This window comes from Felis catus, chromosome A2, assembly GCF_018350175.1.
Source record: "Felis catus isolate Fca126 chromosome A2, F.catus_Fca126_mat1.0, whole genome shotgun sequence".
Taxonomy (NCBI): domain Eukaryota; kingdom Metazoa; phylum Chordata; class Mammalia; order Carnivora; family Felidae; genus Felis; species Felis catus.
Window position 1 is genome coordinate 52,965,786 of NC_058369.1, and position 26,246 is coordinate 52,992,031.

Consider the following 26,246-nt stretch of genomic DNA (forward strand, 5'->3'; position numbering starts at 1 on the left):
TAAAATCGTGGGCACAGCATGACCCAGCACTTTGATCATAAGAATCAAGTTTTCTTACCTCCAGAGACGTTTGCAACAAAACACAGGGACTGAGAAAAACCGACTGCTTTTATTTTATACCTCGACTGATAAGTTTAAATCTTGACTGCTCCAGCCAGAGAACTGCCAGTCTAGTAACAATGGGTAACCAAAAGGATAATTTCTCTTCAACTTTGAAATGAAACAAACCCAGAGACTTGTGAAGCATCTGCAGTCAGCCTGCTTTGTGATTCTAGCATGCCTCCAGTGGTTAGGGGCCATATTACCAAGGTAGGGATGTAAGGGGCTACAGCATACAGTGGTAAGGCCCTGGCTCTCAAGTCTGGCAGGGTCTCAGGGGGACTGGAGATTAACCTTTCCGAGTCGGTTTCTTCTCTGTAAAATGGCTATAACAATCATACTGACCTCACAAGGTTATTTTTAGTTTTTTATTTGAGAGAGAGAGAGAGAACGTGCAAGCATGTGCAGTGGTGGGGAGAGAGAAAGAGAATCCCAAGCAGGACCCATGCTTAGCACAGAGCCTGACACAGGGCTTGATCTCACAACCCTGGGATCGTGACCTGAGCTGAAATCAAGAGGTGGACACTCACTGGGTGTCAGTGTCAAATGAGCCACCCAGGCGCCACACAGAGTCCTTTTTAGATTTAAGTGAGTTAAGGCAGTAGAGAATGCTTCATAAATAGGAAAGTAGACAGTACTGTTGCTGTGATAATGTATTTGGGACGGGGAAAGGATAGAGGGCAGAGGAGGCCCTGAGTCCTTGAAGATAATAACTGGCTAACTTTTCCCTCTTAAACTAACTGCAACACTGCCGCTATTTCAGTTCAATAAATATTTGGGTGGCTAGTAAGTACCAGAAGCTGTCCCAGACATCAGAGATATAAAGACATATGCCCTGCTTGAGGCAGCAAGTGCTGTGAAAACAGATCATTTCAGTGAGGGTTATGGAAGTGGAATTTCTTATGTGGTAGTGTTTAAGAAAAGGAGCCCAAATTGGATGTTGATATGGCAAAATAACATTCTTTTTTTTAACAGCGTTTTTTGAGATGTAATTCACATACCATACAATTCACACATGTAAAATATACAATTCAATTTTTTAAGTATTTTTAGAATATATTAGAGGGTTATATAACATTGAATTTTAGAACATTTTGGCCTCCCTAAAAGAAACCCTGTACCCATTAGCAGCCACTCTCTGTCTCCCTCCACCCTTCCAACCCCAGCCCTAGACAAAGACGAATCTACTTTCTGTATGTGTAGATTTGCCCATTCTGCACATTTTATGTAAATAGAATTATACAATAAATGGTCTTTTATGACTTAGTGTTATGTTTTCAAAGTTTGTCATGTTGTACCATGTATTAATACTCATTCCTGTTCATGGCTAAATCATGGTCCATTGGATAGATATACCCCATTTTTTTATCCATTCCTCAGCTGAGGGACATTTGGGTTGTTTCTACTTTTGGGCTATTTTTTTTTTTTTTGAATAATGCTGCTATGAACATTTGTGTACAAGTTTTCGTGTGGATATGTGTTCTCATTTCTCTTAGGTAGATACTTAAGAGTAGAATTGCTGGGCCATATGGTAACTCTATGTTTAATATTTTCAGGAACGGCGAAACTGTTTTTCCAAAGCAGCTTCACCATTTTATAATCCCACCAACAATGCATGCAAGTTTCAACTTCTCCACATCTTCATCCACACTTGTTCTTGTCTTTTTGATTATAGCCATTGTATGAAGCACTGTTTCTGTGGCGTTAACTGGCATTTCTCTAATGACTAATGATGCCAAGCATCTTTTCATGTGCTTGCTTGCTATTTGTATACTTTCTTTGAAAACATGTCTATTCAAATTCTTTGCCCATTTTTATACTGGGTTACTTGTTTTTTTATTGCATTCCAAGAATTCTTTATACTAGTTCCTTATCAGATACATGATTTGTAAATCTCTTCTCCCATTTATCTATTTTTCCCATTTGTCTATTTTGTTGTTGTTGTTGTTTGTGCTTTTGGTATCTATCTAGGAAACCACTACCTAACCCAAAGTCACTCTAAGAGCTTTACAGATTTAGCTCTTATATCCATGATCCATTCGGAGTTAATTTTCTACATAGTATGAGTTAGGAGTCCAACTTCATTCTTTTGCATGTGTACAAAATAATACCTATTTTAAGATGACTAAGACAGCATGTCTAGGAGGCGGTCTAACACACCATTCAAATTGCAACTCCCAAAATATCTCCATGGTGGCAGAAAAGGCACCATATCCCACTAACTCATAATGTGGAAGAGAATGAGATAAGAATAAACAGCTGATGCACTTGGTGATACAAATTTGAATCACCTTTCTTTTCATACTTGAGTGAACACAAAATGGCTGAGTGTAGAAAGAGACAGGGAGGAATTGGGTTTACGATATTGGTTCAGGAAGGCACCAGTATCACAGCCATTTATCTGTTCATTCACCTAGTATGTGTCAGGTACCATTATAAGCATGGGGTAGAGTGAGCCAAAAAAGACAAACATTTCTGCCCTTTACATTCTAGTAGTGGAACAGAGACCAAAGACAAACCAACAAGTGAATAAAATAACGAGTTGTATCAGACAACAGGAAGTGCTGTGGAAAAAACACAAGCAGAAAAAGATGACAAGGTGGGTGTGGGGGCAGGGGAGGGAGGGAGGTGGGGAGCCACATCCAGGGCCCTGAGGCCTGGGGGAAGACTGTCCCACGTATGAACCAGGAATCACACCCGCCACCACAGATTCTTTGTAGAAGAGCAAAGGTTCTAGAGCCAGACCACTTTTGTTTAAATCCAAGCTTACAAGCTACTTAGCTTCTCTGGGCTTCACTACCTCAAATGTAAGATGGAAGCAATAATAGTAGCTAGTTTATAAGATTCAGGGATTAAATGAGTTAATACATGTAAAACACTTAGAACAGTATCTGACACACAGTAAGTAATCCAAAAACATTAGCTATTATTGACAATTAATATCCCTTCTGGAGTACTGCTTTCTCAGAAATTACCAAGTGACTAAGCGCAGAGTTCCAACTGAGGCTTCAGCAAAAGCTCAAGCTTGGCAAGCAGAGAGAAATATGCTTCCAAATTACTGAAACAGTCAATCTCCAATATGCAAGTTATCCAGTGACACTGCTTGCAAGGTTTCAGATGGTGTGACTTTCATAGAATAAAACTTAATAACTCTCACTCCAGAGAAAGTTTCTTCACTGGCTCTTACCAGGGTCCAGAAATGAGGATGTTTACTCACACTTTACAGGGCTGGCACCCATTACTAATTTTTTTTTCCTCCAAGAATCACTCAACTGGCAACTTCCTTGCTTTGTCTTATTCCTAGAAGTAGCTGAGCCTGAATTCAGACAACCTGGCATTGAAAGAAACCCATTCTCTCTTTTACACAAGAGTGCTTAAAGGTGTTTTTTACTTCTCAAGGACAGGAAAGGGCCAAATAATCCACTTGATGTAAGCGAACTCTAACGCCTCCTAATTTTGACAAGCACTATTTGGCAACATGTAACAAGTTTTGTAATTCTTACAACTAACAATATAATTCCATTTTGGAGAACATATCCAAAGAAGTTCATGGCCCTCTCTGCCCCCTTCCCCTACAAAGTAATTTCTCCAAAGTGATTCACAGCAGTGTCATTAATAAAATGATAAATGGAGCCAAACTGAGTGTCCATCTACCACTGAACGAGCAAATAATGGTGTCTCAACTTAAGAAAAACTTACGCGGCCAGCAATGATACACGATAACAGTAATGAATAATAACAGTAATCATTTTCTGAGAACCAACTATCAATGGGGTATGATGTTGGGACTTTTATATATATTATCTCATTGGAAACCTTATTATAGAACAGTTCTTTTTGTTTTACAAAAAGAAAATGGGCTCGGAGAGGTTCAAGCACTTCTACAAAGCTAGTCTTCAAAGTCAGGGCTGACTGCCATCTTTCTCTTTCTTTTGTCTACAACCTCAAGTGGCTGTGTTAGTATCTATAAACACCACGTATCTAAGATAACAATGGCTGAGCATTTACTGTGTGCCAACCACTGTGTTAAGTACATTTACATGTATGATTTAATTTAATCCATATAAAACCCTTCTTTAGAAATGAAGAAACTGAGTCACAAGGTGCTAAGAAACTTGCCTAAAAACAAAAAAATTAAGAGTGCAGCTGAGATTCGAACCCAGGCCTCTGACTCTAGAGTCTCAGCTCTTAAACGCTTCACTAATTCTGCTTTCGGTGAAGTAATACAATGTTTCAAAAAAAAAAAAAAAAAAAAAAAAGCAAGGTACAAAATAAGATACTTGATTTAAGAAGTTAAGGACTTGACAGGAATTTGAATTTGTAAGTTTCTCTGAGGTGCTGCTCTAGTTTGAACCCTCATCACCATTCACGCCCTGTCCATCCATCCAACAGAGATGTGCAGGGTGCCCACTATGTACCATGGCATTGTCCCAGAGGCTGGGGATGCAAGGCCGGCCAAATGCGAACACGGTCCTAACTATCTTGCTGTCTGCCTGCACGGCTCTCATGGTGGGAGGGGGCCCTCCACATGGGTCCTCATCTGTGGTGCTCAGTTCAGATGTCATCCCCCATCTCCCCCAGAGGCCTTCCCTGGTTACACTAATGTAACATGTACACATTCGCCTCCCTCCCCTGTTCTAGTGCTGCCATGTGTTTGCTGACTGACTTTTCAACCAGAATCAAAGCCCCACAGTGGCAGGGACAATGCCTGCCTTAATTACTTCCTTCATTCCCAGAGCTTAAAGAGTGCTTGGCATAGGAGACTCTCATCATTATTTGTTGAGTAAGACTTTTTCCTGTTTTAGTCTCTCTGCCTCCTGCACAGTGCTGGCAAAATGATCTTTCCACAGCAATGAATCTCCCACCGTCTTGCAATGCCTGAAACCTGTGGTTCCTGCTTGTGTACAGGGTGTCAAATTCCACTTTCATTTATCTTTGTATTCAATGCCTTGCCTGGCCTGGCCAGGGCACAACCTCTTCTCCAAAATACCAGAGAGGCAGTGAAGTTAAATGGTGAAGAGTGTGGGCTAAAATTGTAGCTCCAGGGGAGCCTGGGTGGATCAGTCAGTTAAACATCTGACTCTTTTTTTTAACGTTTAGTTATTTTTGAGAGACGGAGAGAGAGAGAGCACAAGCAGGGGAGGGGCAGAGAGAGAGAGGGAGACACAGAATCCAAAGCAGGCTCCAGGCTCTGAGCTGTCAGCACAGAGCTGGACATGGGGCTTGAACTCAGGAACTGTGAGATTATGACCTGAATTGAAGACAGATGCCTAACTGACTGAGCCACCCAGGTGCCCCTACTAAGCATCTAACTCTTGATTTCAGCTCAGGTCATGATCTCAGGGTTTGTAAGTTCAAGCCCCATGTTGGGTTCTGCACTGACAGTGTGGAGCCTGCTTGGGATTCTCTCTCTCTCTCTCTCTCTCTCTCTCTCTCTCTCTCTCTGCCCCTCCCTCACTCTCTCTTTCTCTCAAGATAAATAAACATTTAAAAAATAAATAAATAGGGGCGCCTGGGTGGCTCAGTCGGTTAAGCATCTGACTTCAGCTCAGGTCATGATCTCGCAGTCCGTGAGTTCAAGCCCCGCGTCGGGCTCTGTGCTGACAGCTCAGAGTCTGGAGCCTGCTTCGGATTCTGTGTCTCCCTCTCTCTCTGCCCCTCCCCCACCCATGCTAGCACGCGCTGTCTCTCTCTCTCTCTGTCAAAAATAAAAATAAACTTAAGGGGCGCCTGGGTGGCGCAGTCGGTTAAGGGTCCGACTTCAGCCAGGTCACGATCTCGCGGTCCAGGAGTTCGAGCCCCGCGTCGGGCTCTGGGCTGATGGCTCAGAGCCTAGAGACTGCTTCCGATTCTGTGTCTCCCTCTCTCTCTGCCCCTCCCCCATTCATGCTCTATCTCTCTCTCTGTCTCAAAAATAAATAAAGGTTAAAAAAATTTTAAAAATAAATAAATAAATAAATAAATAAATAAATAAATAAATAAATAAATAAATAACATTCTAGCTCCACTACCTACTAACCTACCAGACAAATGACCTTAGACAGATCTGGCCCTCAGTTTTCTAATCTTAAAATTGGGCAATAAATCAGCACACAGTCAAAGGAACGGGTTATTGTGAAGGTTAAACTAGTTATTCAATCAAAAATATTGAGCGTCGTTCCTGGCACATAATAATGACTACTGTTTTCTCCTACTATGAGCCACGGACTTCAGTTACATCTATCTATTCCTTCTTCCCTAAACAAGCTGTGTTCTTTCACACTCCCTGCTTTTTTTACACGTGTTGTTTTTAAGCCTATCACTGACTCACTATGACTGCATGTTTATTAATGTGAAGTTCCTTAGAGCAGAAATTATAGCTTTAATTCTTCATGAGGTATGGGACGCTGATTCATTTGATAAATGTTAAACCAGGATCATTATGTAAAATTAGTCATTTTAATAGTTTGCACTTACATGAGAAAGGTCAAGGTGACCCTTTAAAGCTCATTTGGTTTTCCTTTTCTGTTTACTTAAATGCTGACTTCTAAGAACAAGTGAAGGATTAGAAAGCTTTCGCCTTCCCAATTTTCAGGCTCTCATCTTCCACCTACTCCTTTCTCACCATCATTTACAACAAAGCCATCAAGACCGACCCCCAAGGCAAAGTGATCCTTAAATACTATATAAAATTGTAAGGGGTTATTATTACTACTAGTAATACAGACAGCTCTTGTCTCTGCTGGTAACTACGGGCAGAAACTTGCCCAATAATATGGAGAGATGCTGTTTCCTGTCTCCCCATCCCCACCCCCTTCCAGGGAGAAATGCTGACCTACGCAGGTTAGGAACAACATATTGTCTCTCACATGGAAACGGTGCAAAATAAATGTCAAAGCTGTAAATAAAAATGAGATTGGTGGATAATTTAAAGTTTGAAATATTCCGGGGGCTTGGGAGATTTAGGTGATTTGCAGAAAGGTTAGAATCCAATCAGTTCAAGGATACTGGGTTCTCAGAAGTCTAGGAAAGGCAAGAGGAAAAGCTTGCCTTTCAACACATGGCCTGAGGCAGGCCTCATACCTGTGGAAGGTATCTACCTGCAGGGCCTAGATCCTTCCCTATCCTCACTATTCCACTTTAATTCCATTATATTATAGAGTAGGTAACCATTAATTGTGCTGTATCCTGGCCTAGGAACAATCATCATATAATGTTGTCCTAATGGAAAAGTATGTTCCCAGTTCTAACCACTGGCTAATAGAATGCTCTTTGCAGAGTGTCTCACATATAAGCTAGGGACCGCACCAAGCTGGATTCAGTTCCCTGTGGAGAACATGTGCCAAATGTTGTGTCCTACATTTTGCAGTAAAAAGAAGCCAACCTCCGTGAAATGAGTAAAGTGGGATCCTTGGTCAAATTCTCAGATCCAAATCTGGGTTAAGCAATAAATAATATAACGATAAGAGAGCAAGAGGAGACCAGATAAGAAATGGGAAAAAGTGGAAGCTGAGAAAGTTGGAGCCAGGCACACCAAGGCGAGGACCTGCCTCATAGGAAGCGCGCTCTCTTTCACTCTCTCTCTCTCTGCCCTTCTCCTGGGAGCCCAGGGCAAGCTCCATGCCACTATTAGATATGAGCTCAGACATCACTACCTTAGAGGGTCCTCCCTGACTATCCACCGTTACGGTGGCCCTCATCTTGAGTTATTTTCTTCTCTTCATTGCGCTTACCACTCTCTGAAATGACCTCACTGCTTCTTTACTGTCTGGCTCTACCTAAGAGAACATGAACTCCTTGAGGAGTCTCACTCACGTCATGCTCACCAGTGTATACCCAGGACCTGGGGCAGTGTGTGCCACATGGAAGGCACACTGGAAATGTCTGTTGAACAAACAGGCTTGTTGTGTGAGGTTTCAATGATGGAATAAATGATCGACTTTTCTATATAACTAACCTCCCCTCGACCCACCTACCTACTCATCTATCTACTTACCCACCTACCTATCTGTGTCTGGTATAGCACTGCTATACTGCTGTATAATAATTATTATAAAAGAAGCAAAAACAGAGAATGATACTGTTATGAGTCAGCAAGTACTCACTGAACACCCAGTACCTGTTTCACAGTACAGGAGAAGAGAAGGGTATAAATCACGGCCCTTCCAGGAGACAAAGCAAAAGTCAGCTGAAGACTGATTGCAGCTTGAATGCTAACTTAAAGTCTGCTCATAGGTGCAGGCAGTTATGTCATTTGATAAACTTCTTTAGTCAATGCTCAGAATGTATAGGAACTCCTAGAATCCAGCCAACACTCTGCTGATGTTGATCATGGGGAGAAAATGGAAGAGCGGCAGTGATGTGGGCAAAGCAGAAATCGGCTCTGCACCTCTCCCACCAAGTTAGCCCTTCAAAAAACGCTCTGGGTCCATCTTTCTTCACAGGGGAGCATGGGGGCCCCTTTTGCCCACATGTGGCGTGCAGGCCCATTCATCCTGGTACTTAGCCGCACCAGCCTTTGCTCCTCCACTTTCTGCCGAAAGGCAGGGCTGCTGCCACGTGGAGCTGGAAGCGACCAAGACAGAGGTTTTGTCACTTCCTTTCTCCCCAGTATTGCAACTGCAGCTGTAGTGCTGCAAGCTGCCTTTCGGGGAAAAAAAAAGACTGAAGAACAGGCCTTAGTGGTCTCTTTCAGCATTAGATTTCCATGAAATCTTATCTGTACAGGGATTCAGAAAATGAGTAAACTGCTTTTGCAGTGTTTTGAGCATAGTTCCTTGACTCACACTTAAAAGCTGGGAAAGAAGACATTTATTTAAGACAGTGGTTTTCAAACTATTTTAAAAGTAGCAGACTACTCTTTTGTAAATGAAGTTTTACATAGATCCTTACTACAATAAACAGGAAGGGGGACTCCCCTCAGGTTGTGGCCAGGTCAGGGGCTAGGGGCCAGGGGCTTTTTTTTTTCTCAGCTTTCCCCTTCCCCTCTGAAGGGGGCCCTTGACATATCTGAGGAACACAACTGGTTTAAGGAGAAAGGGAAAGGAAGTTAAGATTGATAAAGACAGTAATGAATGGGGAAGAAGGGAAAGCTTTTCCTTTATGTGCAAGGAGAGGTGGAGCTGGAAAGGCACCACTTTGTAACCATCATAGTAAAGACTGGTTCAAGCAAGAATCATCACTGAATGCTTAACCTAGGAAGGAAAGTTTGACAGGAAGCAGAGTATATTCATGATCTTCAAATGTCTCCCCATGGATTGCTTAGAAGAGAGAAAACTCTGCTTGTCAGGGCACAAACATCACTGGTCTGAGACTTCAAAATGTGAATATCATGAAAGACAAAAAAAGGCTAAGGAAGTGTTTCAGATTAAAAGATAAAAGAGAGAGGACATCTTAATAAATGTGATCCTTGACTGGATCATGTACTTGAGGGGGGAAAAAACACTAAAAAGGACATCACTGTGACCAGCAATAACATATGGACTATGGATCCTCAATTTGATAAAAGTACTGTATTGGTGATAAACTTCCTGAATTTGGTAACTGTACTGTGGTTACGTAAGAGAACATCCTTGTTCTTGGGAAACATATACTGAAGCATTTGGCCTGATGGGGACAGGATATGAATGAACTACTCTCAAATAGTTCAGAAAAAAAAAACCAGAATACAGTATTTGCAGATACAGAGAGAGCAGTGGTTTTCCGAGTGGGATCCATAGAGGTGCAATGGCATCATCCACTTTCCAGAAATACAAATTCTTAGGTTCCATCCCCCAAACCAACCGAAGCAGCTGTGTGTGGGTGGGCCCAGGAGTCTGTTTTTACAAGCCCTCCAGGGGATTCTGATGCACACTAGAGTCAGAAAACCACTAGTACAAAGAGAATGACAACACAAATGTGGTGAAACATTAAAATTGGCAAATCTGGGGAAAGGGTATATGGGAGTTTTTTATATCATTATTGAAACTCTTCTGTCAATTTGAAATTGTTTCAAAATGAAAATGAACAGTAACAACAACAACAGCAAGATTACCCTGGGGTGATCTATATACAGATGTGGGAAGGAGAGACCTTGGAGGCAAATCATGGGGTTCCTGCAGGAACGTGCACGGGAAGTGATGGGATCCAGGACGAAGGGTGCCATGCCTCCTGTGTAGCGTGAGGAGTGGAACGTTGGTCTGCACAACAAATCTCCTTGCAGAAAACGTGAGCACCAGATCTACTAACCTGAATAAGACAGTCCAGCAATCTCTATAAAGAGGTCCTCTTCAGAAAAGCTTTCGGGTAGCATGAGGAAAGCCGTGGTCACAGCACTCTTCAGATTTTTATCAAGGGCTGACCTAAGAGCAACATTCTCATTCATTGCTATGATTTTCACCTGCAAAAAAACAGAACATTCAGAAGAAAAACGGCAGTAGAGTATTGCTCAAGCTACGGGTTTACACATGCACTGGAGCTGTCCCAAACCCTTAGCCCAAAAGATCTTAGAAGATTAGGCCAGCCAACACAAAATAATTGCTATTCTAATAAGCAATCCCAGAGGCTTGCATTTGATGCTAAACCAAAGATATCAGATACAAGAAAGAAAAGAAAGAAAAATTTCTCTCAAATGAATAAACTCCCCATGGGTTTTGAAAAAGAAGTCAGTATAAAAGGAATGCATGTCCTTCGGGAAATTTTATATTTTACAATTTTATAGTCTCAGTCTTCTTTACTTAATTTCATGGCAGAGAAAGGCGTTTAACTCCTTTATTTAGAACTCACCTTTGTTCTTATCCATATATAACCTAAGCACTTCATGCTTTATTTTGAACTTCACTAAGGAAAAAGGAAAGAAAATTAGCGACAGTAGAAGCAGATGGCTTTGGGGATAGGTATGGGTTCAGGTCTAGGGATTTACTAGCTGTGTGAATTTGGGCAAATTATTTAACTTCTCTGAACTTAAGTCCTCATCTACAACATGAGGATAAATACACAGCAAAGAATTGTTTCAAAGATCGAATGAAATGATAAATGCAAACTATCTCATGTACTAGTGAGTGACTTGGTCAATAAAAAGGATTTTTCTTCTGAATACACCCACCAGAAGCTGCTCTCTTTGACTTCCACCAAGTCCATTAAACTACACATTGGTCCAGTCTGTTCTGAGATTCTCTGTTTTGAAGACTGCACTGTAAAGTCAAGAAAATGTGTTCAACAAGGCTATGATGGCAGGGGGCTGGGGATGGGATCTAGGACAGGGATGCCCAGGTTTGGGGTACTCACAGGTGTGAAAACATTAAAAAGTATGGGAACTGATGATATTGGTTGGCCAGCTTTTTAAAAATAAATAAATAAGGGGCGCCTGGGTGGCGCAGTCGGTTAAGCGTCCGACTTCAGCCAGGTCACGATCTCGCGGTCCGTGAGTTCGAGCCCCGCGTCAGGCTCTGGGCTGACAGCTCGGAGCCTGGAGCCTGTTTCCGATTCTGTGTCTCCCTCTCTCTCTGCCCCTCCCCCGTTCATGCTCTGTCTCTCTCTGTCCCAAAAATAAATAAAAAACGTTGAAAAAAAAATTAAAAAAAAAAAAATAAATGAAAAAGGAATATGGGGGGGGGGAGAGAAAGAAAATGTGTTCAAGACCTAGCTCCACCTCTTACTAGCTCTGTGACTATGGCCATAATCCCTTATCAGTAAAATGGGGTTAATGACAGAACCAAATTGATAAGGTTGTTGGTTAGATCATGAGATACTGCATATGGACCCGTAGCTTCCTTCTGGGTCTTTCTTGCGGTGTGACTCAAGAGCTTCTCTGGGCGAGGGGTTGTCACCTTTAATAAGCACCAGAATCTCTTGGGAGAGCTTGTGAAAATGCACATTATTAGGTCCACCCCCAGAGTTTCTGATTCAGTGGGCCTGGGTCAGGCCTGAAAATGTACATTTCTAACAAGTCCCTAGTAATGTTAATGCTGCTGGTCCAGGAACCACATTTTGAGAACCACTGCTCTCAAGTACATACTTAGAAGCAGAAATGCCAAGTTGCTCTTCGGAGTGGCTGTGCCAATTTACACTCCCAGCATGATCCATAAACCATCAGGCTGCTTCGGACTGATTTTCTAAACAAGGAAGGGGTCTAGAAGTCCCTAATAAAGACTCTCACACAAGCAAAATGGATTCGCTTTCCGTACACAATGTGGCGCTGTCACCAAATCTTCTCCCATTCTAGAGAATAGGGCTTAAGTCGCCTTTTATTTGTCAAAGGAAGATGATTTCTGAGAAAAATTAAGATGGCACATAAAAGACATACACTATGAGAAACTCTGAAGTTTTATTGGACGGCAAGGATAAAGGAGGGATGTCTGTCTCAAAATAGTTTCTTTTTTTAATTGTAAAAAACAGCATTATGAAACATAACTATTTTATAAACTTAAGAACCTCACTTCTATCTTTCACCTTTTGTCCCTACTTTTTTTTTCTAAGGGCATATTTATAACATCCAAACGTCTCAAATGGTAGGTAAGCCACTTTATTCACTACTACCAACTCCTCCCTTGTAATTACAGCACTTAATAGCCCTTAATTAAGCCTTTCAGCACTTGGGTGAGTTTAGCATTATTGCAATCATCTGCAGAAAGTAAAACGAAGGTGCAGTCCAGTAAGTAGCCTGACTTGCCCAAGGTTGCATAATGAGTTGATGGCAAAAATCAGGGTAACACCCTTATACTTGGCAAATCCTGCTCTAAATATTTTGAATTATTCTCATGCATTTAGTTAGGGATCTGTTCTGGCTAACTTTTTTTTTTTTTGGTGCTGGTTAATTTATCTTGAAAAGATGATTAAAAGCTATGTTAGGGTGCTATAATAACACCTATATTTATTCCTTGAATAACTTTCATGAACTTTGTATTCCATATAGAATCATGGATCTAGAAGGGGAACCTCCTTATCTTACTAATGGGGAAACTGAGGCCCGGAGGGTTAAAAGACTCCCCCTTGAGAAGCACCCCAAGAGAGGACGTAGGTCCCTGATTTATCCAGAGCTCTTTCTACAACCCTGTGACACAGGTTTACTTCCAAAACCCTATTTGTCATCCTCATTCATCAGGTCCTGCTCAATAATTCTTCATCCTCTCTCTTTTTGGTGGCTTTTACAGAAAATAAAAACAGAGGTTATTCTGAGATGCTAACCAATCACAGATGCAAAGAGTAACTTTGGGGAAAACGTTCCTATTCAAAGCAATACACTTGTTCTCTAAGAAAGCTGTTCTACTTAGGTTGTAGAAAAGCAGTCTGTTTGCTATTTAAGGTTAAGAGAGTAAAAATAAAAGCATCCTTACTCAAAGGAAAAATGTCAATTCAGAAGACTCTGCTACTGTGCTGATCTGGCTCTCCAGTGTAAGGTGACCTAGGAACTTGTCTCAGCAGCACTGTTATTTGTGGTTCAGAGTGAAAAGCCAGCGAACTCTTGGGACGCTGCCAGAGAGGCCTGGGAAAAAAAGAAAGTCCTCAGATTTGTGAATAGCTGTTTGTATCTTACTGGGAATGCCCCGACCTGAACCACACAGATAGCATTAGCACTACTGCCAAGGAGAAAAATCTTTACTGGGAAGAGGAAGGGGCAATGCTTGAAGGGACTTTCAAAAGCCCAACTCGGAGAGATTTGTGAGTACCTTTCAAAACAGAAAAAAAAGAGAGTCACATGTGGTTTCCTCTATAATACGGTCACAGGGAGACAGTCCTTGAATTGCAAAAAGTGAAGTCACAGTTCACAAGGAACACAGCCCTACCTAGTGTTCAAACACTCAACCAAATGACACTTCTCACAGAAGTTTCCCATTCCAAATGACCAGAAAGACTAATTTTTCTAAATGGTTACTGCTTGAGGACTAAGAAGAAACACTGAACATTCGAGCTAGTTGAAACCTTATTATATGCCTGTTGGACTGCGGGCTTTTCCAGGGTCAGCAATGTGGTGTTATTATTTTTTTTATTCCTTTAGCAACCACAGAGAAAGAACTTAGTTGTCTGAATAAGTATATTAATGGCTCAAATTTTGCATTTCAAAGGCTAGGGACGCAAACATTTGCTCACAACTAGGCAGAGCCCAAACCAGTAAGTCAGGTTTTCCAATTCTCTTTCAGGGATCTTTAATACCACTGGTAATTTTCTATCTGCAAAAAGCAAATCAATAAATTTACAATATGGTAATAATTGCAAAACTGTGAATATACTAAAAACCACTGAATTGAACACTTTAAGTGGATGAACTGTATGATATATGAATTGTATGTCAATAATTTGTTATAAAAAAGCTATATTACTAGCAAAATATTGACATTGTATGTCAATGTGAATGTCTTAAAAATTCAAGCCAAATTATCTAAACAGAGATATACAAAAACCCAGACTTAGGTTAAATAAATTAGGGGAATGACTTAATTTTACTTTAGAGTTCTTTTGACCTAAAAAAGGATTGGCCACAAGATTCTGTTAAATACTTTAAATTTCATATTTCATAGAAATATGACTTGGGAAATGACTCGGAAACTTAAAGCTGCCCTAGAAATAAAAATAGTTCATCTCCTCAATTACAAGGTAAGTTAATGGTAAAGTATAATAGAAATTTAATTTACACTCAATTTTTTCCAGAAATGTCCATCTTTTTATATTTTATATTTATTTATTTTATATATATATATTTTTAATTTTTTTTTCAACGTTTTTAATTTTTTTTTTATTTTTGGGACAGAGAGAGACAGAGCATGAACGGGGCAGGGGCAGAGAGAGAGGGAGACACAGAATCGGAAACAGGCTCCAGGCTCCGAGCCATCAGCCCAGAGCCTGACGCGGGGCTCGAACTCACAGACCACGAGATCGTGACCTGGCTGAAGTCTGACGCTTAACCGACTGCGCCACCCAGGCGCCCTTATATATACTTTTAGAGAGAGAACGCACACAAGTGGGGGAGAGGGACGGGGGGGGGGGGGGGGGGGGGGGGGGAGGGGGAGAGAGAGAGAGGGGGAGAGAGAGAGAGGGAGAGGGAGAGAGGGACAGAGGGAGGGAGGGAGGGAGGGAGAGAGAGAGAGAGGGAGGGAGGGAGGGAGGGAGGGGGAGGGAGGGAGGGAGAGAGAGAGAGAGAGAGAGAGAGAGAGAGAGAGAGAGAGAGAGAATCTTAAGCAGGCTCCACGCTCAACACAGAACTTGTTGTTGGGCTCAGTCCCACAACTCTGGGATCATGACCTGAGGAGAAATCAAGAGCCATTCACTCAACTGACTCAGCCACCCAGGCGCTCCTATATTTCTTTTTTTTATTATTATTAATAAAATTTATTTTTTATAGCAGTTTTAGAGTTATAGCAAAACTGACTGGAAAGTACAGTGAATTCCCACATACCCTCTGTATATTCCTTTTAAAGACATGAACTGAGAAATTCTATTTGCAACATGGAAGACAATTTTAGAGCTTTAGACAATATCATTTAACATAAATACTTCTTTGAAAATACATAAAAGCAAAGAATTCACACTCGTATTCTCACAATTCTAAGATCTTCAATTATTTTTTTTTTGTCCACAATGCTATCAACCCTCTTTTTATCAGATTTGTTCAAGTTTCATTACTATTTGCTGCCACCTAGTGGCAAAAATCATTGGTTTAAAGATAGTTATCACCGAATTCTCTGGTTAGCAGTGATTTCTAGGTGATAGGGAAGCTGCTAATGGGTGAAAGTTAATTTGCCCATTTATAATTTTTGATTTTATTTTTTACCATGTGTTATTTTCAAGTGATTCTTAAGATAGCCTAGTTTTCTTGAGTTAGAAACTTAATAAGCCTGAAGAATAGTCATCATTCTTGATAACATTTTCTTTTTCAAGTTAGATGAGAAATGCAATTTTTATCAAGATGGGTGTAGCAGCTACTACTTGTCTTGAGTTGCTGGTTTTATTTTACCAGGATATGTGACATTTAGATGAAATCTGAGGTCATTTCAGGGCTTAAATTCTGAGATTTCACGGTGTTTCATTTTCTAAAGCTTATTTTAAAAAAAAATGGAAATATTGTAAGCACAAATCATAGTACAGAGCATAATACAACATTTTCATATTCAGTATCTCACTTTATCTCAAAATAACCGAGATAGGCAAGGACAAAGAGAAAGTAAAGATCATTTCCTGAGTATCTACTAAGTGCCAGACATTTTCTTTCTTTTTTTTTTTTTTTTTACAAATGTTTATTTATTTTTGAAAGAGAGAGAGATAGAGTGCAAGTGGAGGAGGGGCAGAGAGAGACGGAGCCACAGAATCCAAAGCAGGCTCCAGGCTCTGAGCTGTCAGCACAGAGCCCGAAGTGGGGCTCAAACTCACGAACTGCAAGACCATGACCTGAGCCGAAGTTGGACACTTAACCAACTGAGCCACCCAGGCGCCCAGTGCCAGGCATTTTAGATTTAGGCATTTCTCAAATCCCTTTTAAGGTTGGTGTCTGTCAGCCTCATACACAGATGAGGATGTCCCAAGGCTCAGGGAAATTAAGTCATTGGTGCAGGGTCACATAGCTGGGGAGTGTCAGAGCTGGGATCCAAGCCCTAGATCTGAGTCTAAAATACCCATGTTCTTTCCAGCATTTCCGTTCTGCTTCCACTCGTCACTGCCTTCGTGAGGCAGGCAGGACAAGCACTGTATTTATCCTAGATAAATTACCTGAGGTTCAAAAAGATCAAACAAGTTTCCCAAGTTCACATAAACAGCTAATAAGTGGCATGAATGAATAAGACCCAAGGCTTCTAATTCCACTTGCATTACTCTTCCATCAGGCTACACATTTTGTAAATTAAAAAAGAAAAAATGGAAAGAAAATTAACATACACAAATTTTCAATTACATCTATTTGTTCAATTATTTTACTGATTATCCAGCTTTACTAGATTGTCTTTATTAATTATGCAGCTTAGAAATGAGAAATTCATCTACATAAATATGAAGTTATTTCAGTAAGCCTATTGCTTCTGGACTTAAATGTTTTTAGTGAAGTGCACAAGTTTAAAGGGAACAGCTTGACAAATTTTCATATATAGACTTACCCATGTAACTATTGCCCTGATCAAGTGGTTCTGGATGTTCTAATGAGCTGCACTATTAAATTCTAAGCCCAGAAGCAAGGCAAGAGAATTGTGACCGCCCATGTATATCAAGAGAGATTTTTATGGCACAACCAAGTGAGCTAAGGTTGTATAAATCTTTAATTTTTGCCGTAAATGACAAAAAAGGGAGCAGCATAGTCCCTCTTATGGGAAACATTTGAGAACAATCCATGTACCCTGTTGTGGGGCCTGAGACTCTCTAACAGCACAAAAACCGTTCCTTGCTGTGACATTAGCAACTGTGACTATGTCACACAGTTCTTAAACTATGAAAAGACTCCTTCATGGAAAATTGGCTATATATCAGCAAAAAAGAAGAAATGTAATATGTAAATACATGTCAAAAGTTCAAGTCCTTTCCACTTTTTTCCTATGCCCAGGGGGAAGCCTTCCCCCCATAGCCTCCTCTAGTAGAATCCCAAATGAGGGAAGGACTTATCGCAGGATCTCACTACTGGCCTGAGGAGAGTAAGAAAGTGGATCAGAATCTACTCCCCTCTGAATGACTACCTGGTTTATTCCTTTATTCAACAAATGGTTGCCGAACGCTTACTGTGTGCCAGGCATTGTCCCAGGCACTGATGGGATACATTAGTGGACAAAAACTGCCCTGTGGCACTTACATTCCGAAACGGTGATCTGGGTCATGCTGATAGAGGCTCCATTGAGGCACTGAGCACCTCTTCTGCCATCCAAAGGTACTGCCATCTATAGGTACTGACTCTGAGGCTGATCCATTCAGACAACTGGACTATCTTTAGAGAGCGGGCAGGGGTAGTGTGGGTAATATCTGGATACTGTTTGGCACTGAATTCTATAAGGACTTAAAGGAATCTGAGATGCATTTTTGTTTCTTGGAGTTCCATCTCAATGTAATCACAAAGACGAAAGCAGGGTTAGGTTCAGAGAGGAGAGACATCCTTAACTGTGGCAGCCAATAAAAACTTGCTCACCGGTTTCTGGAGTCGTCCAGCAATGTATAAATTATTCCAGTTGAGGAGATCTTCAATCAAAATACTAGTGCTAATGACCCCATATTTGATAAGCTGGAAAAGAAGAGAAATGGGCATCAAGGAGGGCAAAATACCATACTATTGCTTTTGCAAATGCAAAACCTAAGGTAATAAATTTCTGAGCAGAGTAGCACCTAGATTTCCAAAGCCATTTAAAATCTACCTTGTGAAAACACAAAGTCTGTCACAAAGGATTAGTTTCCAAGACTGATCTGTCCCCTCAGTGATGTGAGGTGAAGTGACCACTATCTTTACTCAGGCTCTTGTGATGTTAAAGGCACAACGGCTCTTAGGTGCTGTCCAGTACCTATTGGTCCTCCCTGGATTGGAAATAAAAACTGAGTCTGTACCACAGACAGTGTGAGAAGCCAAGATATAGTTCATGGTTCTCATCTGAGAAATAAGAAACCTAATAAATGGCATAACCATGGTAGCAGTGTAAAAACTAGGTCCCTGAATTTCAGTCTGGGCTTCCAACATTCATTTCATCACAGAATACAAGACATTTTCTTTAGAAGTTTTCACCAAATTCCTTTACATGGTGAAGTTCCCTTTTGCTACTGAGTGTTTCAAACACTTTTGTAATTACAAAGCCACATCTCCAAAAATTAAACCTCTTTATCAGAGCTAAACACATGGAATTATGGCCAAGCTCATTTCAAAAGCAATTTGTACAAACCCTAAATGTAGTTGTTCCAGGTTACAAAATCCCATTTGCTTCAATGAATAACTTCAGACTCACTTTGCTAAACTTCAGTATCCAAACAGCCTTCTCAGGCTACGAATATCTAAAAAGTAGCTAAAGAATTTCAATTAAAAAGTACAGTCTCTTTGGCATATAATTATGCCCCAACATTTGGTTACTGGAGCTTGTAATATTGTTTGAAACCACTAATTAGAGATAGGCTCAGCATAATACTAATTATGGAGAAAGAACAAAGCTATGCGTTTGGCATGACTGAAGCAGACGTAAAAAGCTGCACCGAGCAACAATCTCCCCTCCGATCTGGCTGCAATACTTCAGAAAAAGCCCTTCTTGCTGCAGGCATGTAACAGCTGGGAGGTAATGGAAACACCACTGACCTGAAAGTCACTAACTGTCACTAACGAGTCGCATGACCTTATGAAAGCCATGTTCACTCTCTGAACCTTCATCTTTTCAACTGCAAAATGCAGGCGGAGCAGGATTAGACCTCAACCAGAAAAGTATACATCTAACCCAGAGGCTATGCAGACATCACCAATCATAGTGCCCATTCCCGCCAAGATCAGACAGGTCTTCAAAATCCTTCTCAGGTCAATACTCCAACCTCCTGCCCTTCAAAGTGTGATCCATTGACCAGCAGCATCAGCATCACTTGGGAGCTTGTCAAAAAATGCAGAATCTCAGGCTCCATTCCAGACCAAGTGAGTCATAATCTGCACTTCAAGGAGATCCTCAGGGATGATTTATGGGCACATCAAAGCAGGATTGATCTAAGCAATCAGCAGCATGAAGCAGAACTGGCATAGCTGGTGGAACCTGTATGTCAACAGTAGCCCAGCTAATCTCTGGGAGGGATGTGACATAGTCCCCCATTGGTCCTCTCAGGCTGCGGTCCTGCCCAGGTCTTGGGAGCTCTCTTAGAGACTGGCCCCCTTCATGTGAAAGACCCTTTGGCAGGGTTCCTGCTGTCAGACAACACTCTGCTGGGATCTGTGCATCTTATCTGCATCCTCAAATTCCACCCACTTGCTGGCACCAGGAGGTTCCTATCATGTGGCACCACATTCTCCCAATTACCCTCTTCACTTCCAACTTCTTCCTGGGAGTATCTGTCCCTCCATATAGATAAGACTAATCTTCACACTCATCCTTAATGGGCCTGCCTATTCCTCCCACTGACCAAACTAGCAGTTCTCAAAGTGTTTCCCAGACCAGCAGCATCAGCATCATTTGGAAGTTTGTTTGAAATGCAAATCCTCGTTATTAAGACAGTAATCTTAAAAGTTCTTATCATAAGAAAAAAAATGTAACTATGTGTGGTGATGAATGTTAGCTAAATTTATTGTGGTAATCATCCTGCAATACACACACATATCAAATTATTACATTGTACACCTAAAACTAACACAATGCTATATAATTATATCTCAATAGAAAAAATACAGGGACACCTGGGTGGCTCAGTCGGTTAAGCCTTCGACTTCGGCTCACTCAGGTCATGATCTTGCGGTTCATGAGTTGGAGCCCCGCATTGGGCTCTGTACTGATGGCTCAGAGCCTGGAGCCTGCTTCAGATTCTCTGTCTCCCTCTCTCTCTGCCCCTCCCCTACTCCCTCTCTCAAAAATAAACATTAAAAATTTTTTTAAAAAAAGAAAAGAAGAGGGGCGCCTGGGTGGCGCAGTCGGTTAAGCGTCCGACTTCAGCCAGGTCACGATCTCGCGGTCCGTGAGTTCGAGCCCCGCATCAGGCTCTGGGCTGATGGCTCAGAGCCTGGAGCCTGTTTCCGATTCTGTGTCTCCCTCTCTCTCTGCCCCTCCCCCGTCCCAAAAATAAATAAATGTGGGAAAAAAATTTTTTAAAAAGAAAAGAAGAAAAGAAAAATACAAATTCTCAAACCTTACCCCAGACCTACTGAATCAGAAACTCTGGAGATGGGGAACTGCAATCTGTGTGTCCAAGAGGCACCCTAGTGGGTCTGATGCTCATTAAAATTTGAGAACCACTGGCCAAAGGCAAAACTTAAAGACAGTTACTCTCAACCACCTTTACCCAGCAGGAATGCGAACAGTTCCTAATTGCAAGAACATATATATTCAGCTGGTATTCTAATATTTAACTTAATAACCATCCAAGTTACAACAAAGGTCCGAAGTCACTTACCCTACCATCACACATGATCAATGGATTATAGTAGACTCCAGCGCCATAGTTATTCTGTACAGTGGTGATAATCTTGGGTCCCAAAACTTTTAGGAAAGAGTAATGATTCCAATTTTTTTTCAGGTTCTTTGAATGCCATGCAACAGGGTCATCTACTGTGAAAACAAAGTCCAGCATGGCATTCTGGGAATGAAGAAAAGAGAACGATTTTAGTTTTGATTCCTAGAAAGGCACCTAAATAGAGCAGAAAGCTCCAACATTCTACGCCATTATGAGTATTAAAATAGAAGACCTGAAGCTGTCAGCAAAAATGTAAGCAAGTCTCTGGTACCAATTTGAGCTTGTTTTCATCAATACACATAGTAACAGCAGTACTGTCCTGCCCAACATGTACTCTTCCAAATACTTTGAATTATATGCACCATAATTCATTCTATCTTCAAAATAATCCTGCAAGATAGGTACTGTTATCATCCTAATTTTAGAGAAAAAGAAACCAAGGCACAGAGTAAGTTCCATGCCTGTGGACATAAAGCCAGTGAGTGGCAGACACAGTCTGGTTACAAATTCTTTGTGCTGAACCTTATGCCACCTGGCCTTTCATCTAAATGTGTCCCACTCTTCTTCCGGATCAAACAACACAGTATGACAAAGCTCTGTAAAATATTATAGAAAGGGAAATAAGTTATTTTAATTCTTAGCCATTCACCAACCACTCACTGAGCGCCTACAAGGAGCTCTGATAGATCCTGGGGTAGAGATTAAAAAAAGTCTACTGGGGAGAAGAGACGAATTATCACTAAATGAACTTGACAGAGGAATGCAAAATGTACTAATTTCACTTAGAGTGGGGTCAGAACAGGAAGCAGAAATCTTGCTATAAAATCATATTCTTCAAGACTCTGATAAATCTGAGTCCTGAAGAATGTGCAAGAATTAAGCAGGCTTGGTGGAAATATTAGAAGGATGGGGAAGGGAAGGGAGTCCTGTTAAAGGAAAGCATTCTTGTAGATATGAGAGCTGGCCATGTTCCTGATGCTGCATTGAGTTTGATGTGGCTGGAATAGAACACAAGCAGGGGGTGGTGATGAGACCAGAGACGGAGGCTGGTTGCCAGGCTAAAAAAATTTCCTACAGAAGAGCTCCCTGGAGGTAGACAGACTAAAGGCCGGGAAACCACACAGGCGGTTAATTGCAAAATTCCCAGTGAGAAATGAAAAAGATACTAAGTAAGGCACTGAGGGTAGGGACTGATCTGAAACTTCCTATTGGAATCTATAAGACTTGTTATCTTGTAGGGAATGAGGGTGAGGAAAAGGGAAGAAAGAGCCTGTTCTTGGAGGAAATTCCAGGTCTACTCAAAGGAAAATCTTCATGCAAAAATGAAGAAGTGGCTATTGAATCAGGAGGCTAAGGCCTGCTCTAAGTTTTTCAAAATGTAATCCACAAACCACTGGTGAAACTGAAGATTTGGGGTGGACATGTTTTTAAAAAATGTATAATTATGTTAATACAAGTTAGAAAAAAATAACTAGCCTATAATAATCTACAGAATTTCCTACAATCTATAATTTTTCACATATTGTCAATTTAAAGCAAAGTATCACTTAAATACAGTATAGTTGGGAAAAAGGAAACCCAAGCAACAGCATAGATGGCTCCACCAGGAAGTGAACAAACTTTAACCTAAGGACAGATTAGAGCCAGGTGTCCAAATCCAAGAGGGGCCCTATCACAATCTGCACACTTCTTTTTCCTTAGTTTATTAAAGAAGACAGTGAATTGTTAGGCTGTGTATGAACTGCCGCAAGTAAAAATCCAGTTCACCAGACAACATCTCTATTTAGACTCCATTTCCTTTTATGTTAATTCAGCAAAAGCTCTAAAGCCTTAGCGGAGAGTCATTAACAGCCCCATTTAAATGAAAATATTTGCCTGCCACTTCTCTGCAAGGTCTTGAATCTTGTCTCCACCTTGAAAGCAAACTTTTTTCCATTTTATTTACCGGGGGTGGGGGGGTGGGGGGGGTGGGGAGGGACTGCAACACAAGGAACACCGTACCCTCACTCCTGTTGCGCTCAGCCAACTTTAAAGAGTAACAACTCCTAGTCCTAAATAGACTCTTGTTAAATGTTCTGAGCATTGGTAAATATACTGGTCACTCACTAACTTTTGCTGATAACTTCCCTGAGTCTGCCCTGGCCCTTCAGCTTCCTGAAGTCAAGAGGCTCATGTTGTATTTTTTCCCACAGCGATACATGTGACTCCCAAATTTGGCTGCGTTATCAGAATCAGCAGGGTATTTTTTAAAATATCTGAAGCCCAGGTCTGAGCCTACACCAAGTAAATCAGAATCTCCGCAAATGGAACCCAGGCATCAGCATTTTAAAGTTTCTCGGAAAACTCCAATGTTCTGCCAAGGCTGAGTACGCTGAACCAGCACCAGGCAAATATTTCCTTCCTTCCATCTTGCCTCTGCATCAGCTTTCCCCTCCCCATAACTGCATCTCCTGTTCTAGACCGGAGATAAGTGGGCTCCTACTTATCCTCCAAAATTCAGCTCATGATGTCATTATACCAGGAACACTTTCCCACAGTTTGCACTTTGCTAGCTGATATGTGGAGTGCTCGTAGTAGAGGCAGCTCTAGGGCTCTGGAGGGATCCAAGGCAAAAGGCACCTCGTGAGATGAGGCCGATTCCCGACGTGGGGCCTGCCCCGGGGCCAGGCTCACCTTCTGGTCTGAACTGGGCCCCACCTGGCGGTACACCCCGGAGCCGTAGGCGAAAGCCAGGCTCAGCTCCTCGGGGAAGTGAGACAGGATCTTGCGGAAGGCCACCCCCGAGCTCTGCAGCGCCTGAAGCGCCATGGGGTCGGGGCTCAGAGACACGGCCCTTGGAGGGGCAGAGCAGGGCGGAGGGCGGCGGGGGGGGGGGGGGGGGGCAGATACCGGGGCAGGCAGTTAAGGGTGGAGAGTTGGAAGCAGCAGAAGACTGCAACCGGGGGTGGGAAGTGGAGGGACAGGCGAGGGCTCGGGGCTACAGGCCAGCCCCAGCCAAGGACCGAGAAGAGCCGGGGGGTGGTCCAGGTGGTCGGCGGTCAGGCCGGCCGACCGGCCAAACCCGACCACGCCTCTCCGCAGCACACGCGCTTCAAAGGCGCAAGAGATGACGCTCTTCCGCGGGTGGGGACGCGAGGGCTCCGCGGAGACCCCTGGTGGTCGGAGGAGCGCACTGCAGGCTAGCCGCCTAGGCAAGTGACTTGGAAAGACGGGTGCGGGAGAGTGTCAGCTACTTGAACTGCTTTTGAGCCTTAAGAATCCGTGTTCGTTCTCATCTCAAACACATTTCAATAAATGGCTATAAAATCATGCTTGTGTATTGAAGAATATTTTTAATGAGGTGAAATTCACACAACGTAAAAGTGTACACTTTATGTGCAATTCAGTGGCAGTACATTACAATGTTGTATTACCATCGTCTCTACCCAGCTCCAAAATTGAAGATTTTGAGGGTTTAGGAAATCACACATAAAATTAAAATCATGTCCATTTCCACCATCCAGAGATGATCACTGTTAAGATTTAGCTGTGATTTTTTTTTCTTTCTCCCTTAAAGCTCTTTTCAAATCCAGTGATGGGTATGAAAGTGTTCATGCATGGTAAGGACTGCACCAATGTTCTCTGAGGTTTGTATTTCATTCTAACGGTGATGAAGAGCCTTTGCCCCTTTGCCTCTGGGATTGGGCTCACAGAGGGCACATCAAATGCAATTTCTGGAGGAAATAGGACCCCAGGTGAGAGCTCACCTGTTTATGTATAACTAGAGAAACTTGATAAAAATCACAGGGCCATTCAGGATGTACTTTAACTTCCAGGACATAGACTTTTTAGATACTTGTTTCTTCTTCCCTAACATACATTGCCTTTCAAAAAGCATAAGTGGTAATAGGTGAACTCAGGTAATGTTGATACCTTTCACACGCAGTTTTCAAGGAGTCCCCTCTACTACCGGATGGCAGGAAGTTACTATCTCCACATTACAGATGAGAAAGCTAACATGTTAGAGAGAGAAAGCAATCTGCTTAGGATCACAATAGCCTGTGGCAAAAGGGGAGCTAAAATCCAGGGCTGAATGTTAGTTTAGATTAGAACGGGGTAAGCAGGGGGAGGGAGAGCAGTTAGGATGTTGTTACCATAGTTTCACTGGGAACTAAAGATGCCTGGCGGATGATAGAGGCAAGGATGAGATTAATTTAATTTGAAAAGTAATTATGTGAATTCAAACTCTGTAGGATCTCAGGGTCTATAAAAGGGAGGGACAAGCAAATCCAGAACTCGTAACATGCAGTAATGAAGCTGGGGCACCCAGCATCTGGCGAGACCTCTGATATGGGAGCGTTGATCAGTTCTGGCTCTGTGGGGAGAGACCAGAGGAGATTTTGCAGTGATGGCATCTGAGCGGGGGCTTGAAGAATGGGTAGGATTTTATCAGGCAGAAGATAGATGAAAGGAAGTTTCACAAAGAGACTGATAGGCCATGATGACAATAATTACAGGTAATATTTGTTCATTTATTTATCATTCCCAAGCACTTTCTTTTTAAAAAATTTTAATTCTGGTGTAGTTAACATTCCGTGTTACATTAGTTTCAGGTGTTCATTATGGTGATTTAACAGTTCCAAATATTACTGCGGGCTCATCAAGATAAATTCCCAAGTGCTTTCTATACTTATCTCTTTTCATCATTCCAAAGACCCCAGTAGGCAGGTTCTCTAAACTCATTTTTCACGTGAGGAAACAGACAGCCTAACAGGAGAAGCAAATTTCTCAAAGTCACAAGGTTAGGAGAGTGGAGATGTTGGGATTTGAACCCAAGGCTCTGGAACTCCAAAGGCCAAGCTGTTTACCACCATGTTTTAGTGCCTTCTAAAATGGCCGACCTGTGAGGCAAGAGAAGCAAAAGGGAAATCTGTCAGCTAAGGTTTTGAGGAGCAGCAGCAATAGCCAGAGGTACAACCCAGAGACCAGAATAAGGGCGGCGGAAGGGAGACACAGTGTGTCTCAGTCTCCCAGCGCGAGCACAGCCATTTTGGACTAAATAGCACCGGACTAAATAGCATTCGGACTAAATAGCACCCTTGCCCAGATTGTCAGAATCTGAAACACACTCA

General features: G+C 41.9%; 1 protein-coding gene across 8 annotated transcripts in view; it reads right to left on the reverse strand.

Annotated features, from left to right (window-relative positions):
- The window catches only part of TAMM41 (TAM41 mitochondrial translocator assembly and maintenance homolog), a 49,934-nt gene extending 25,708 nt beyond the window's left edge, over nucleotides 1-24,226 (reverse strand). For 2 of the 8 annotated variants that reach the window (XM_011280210.4, XR_002153394.3), the window contains exons 1-4: nucleotides 23,755-24,225; nucleotides 21,076-21,258; nucleotides 18,149-18,241; nucleotides 10,306-10,456 (exon numbers count right to left, since the gene is read on the reverse strand). In XM_011280210.4, coding sequence (XP_011278512.1) covers nucleotides 10,306-10,456; nucleotides 18,149-18,241; nucleotides 21,076-21,258; nucleotides 23,755-23,943 — 616 coding nt within the window. In that variant the 5' untranslated portion in view covers nucleotides 23,944-24,225. Of the gene's footprint in view, nucleotides 1-10,305; nucleotides 10,457-10,842; nucleotides 10,897-11,161; nucleotides 11,250-13,391; nucleotides 13,541-18,148; nucleotides 18,242-21,075; nucleotides 21,259-23,754 lie in introns of those variants that run through there. The other 6 variants (XM_045051969.1, XM_011280212.4, XM_003982492.6 and 3 more) reach the window with 6 other exon arrangements.
- Nucleotides 24,227-26,246: the final 2,020 nt, after the last annotated feature.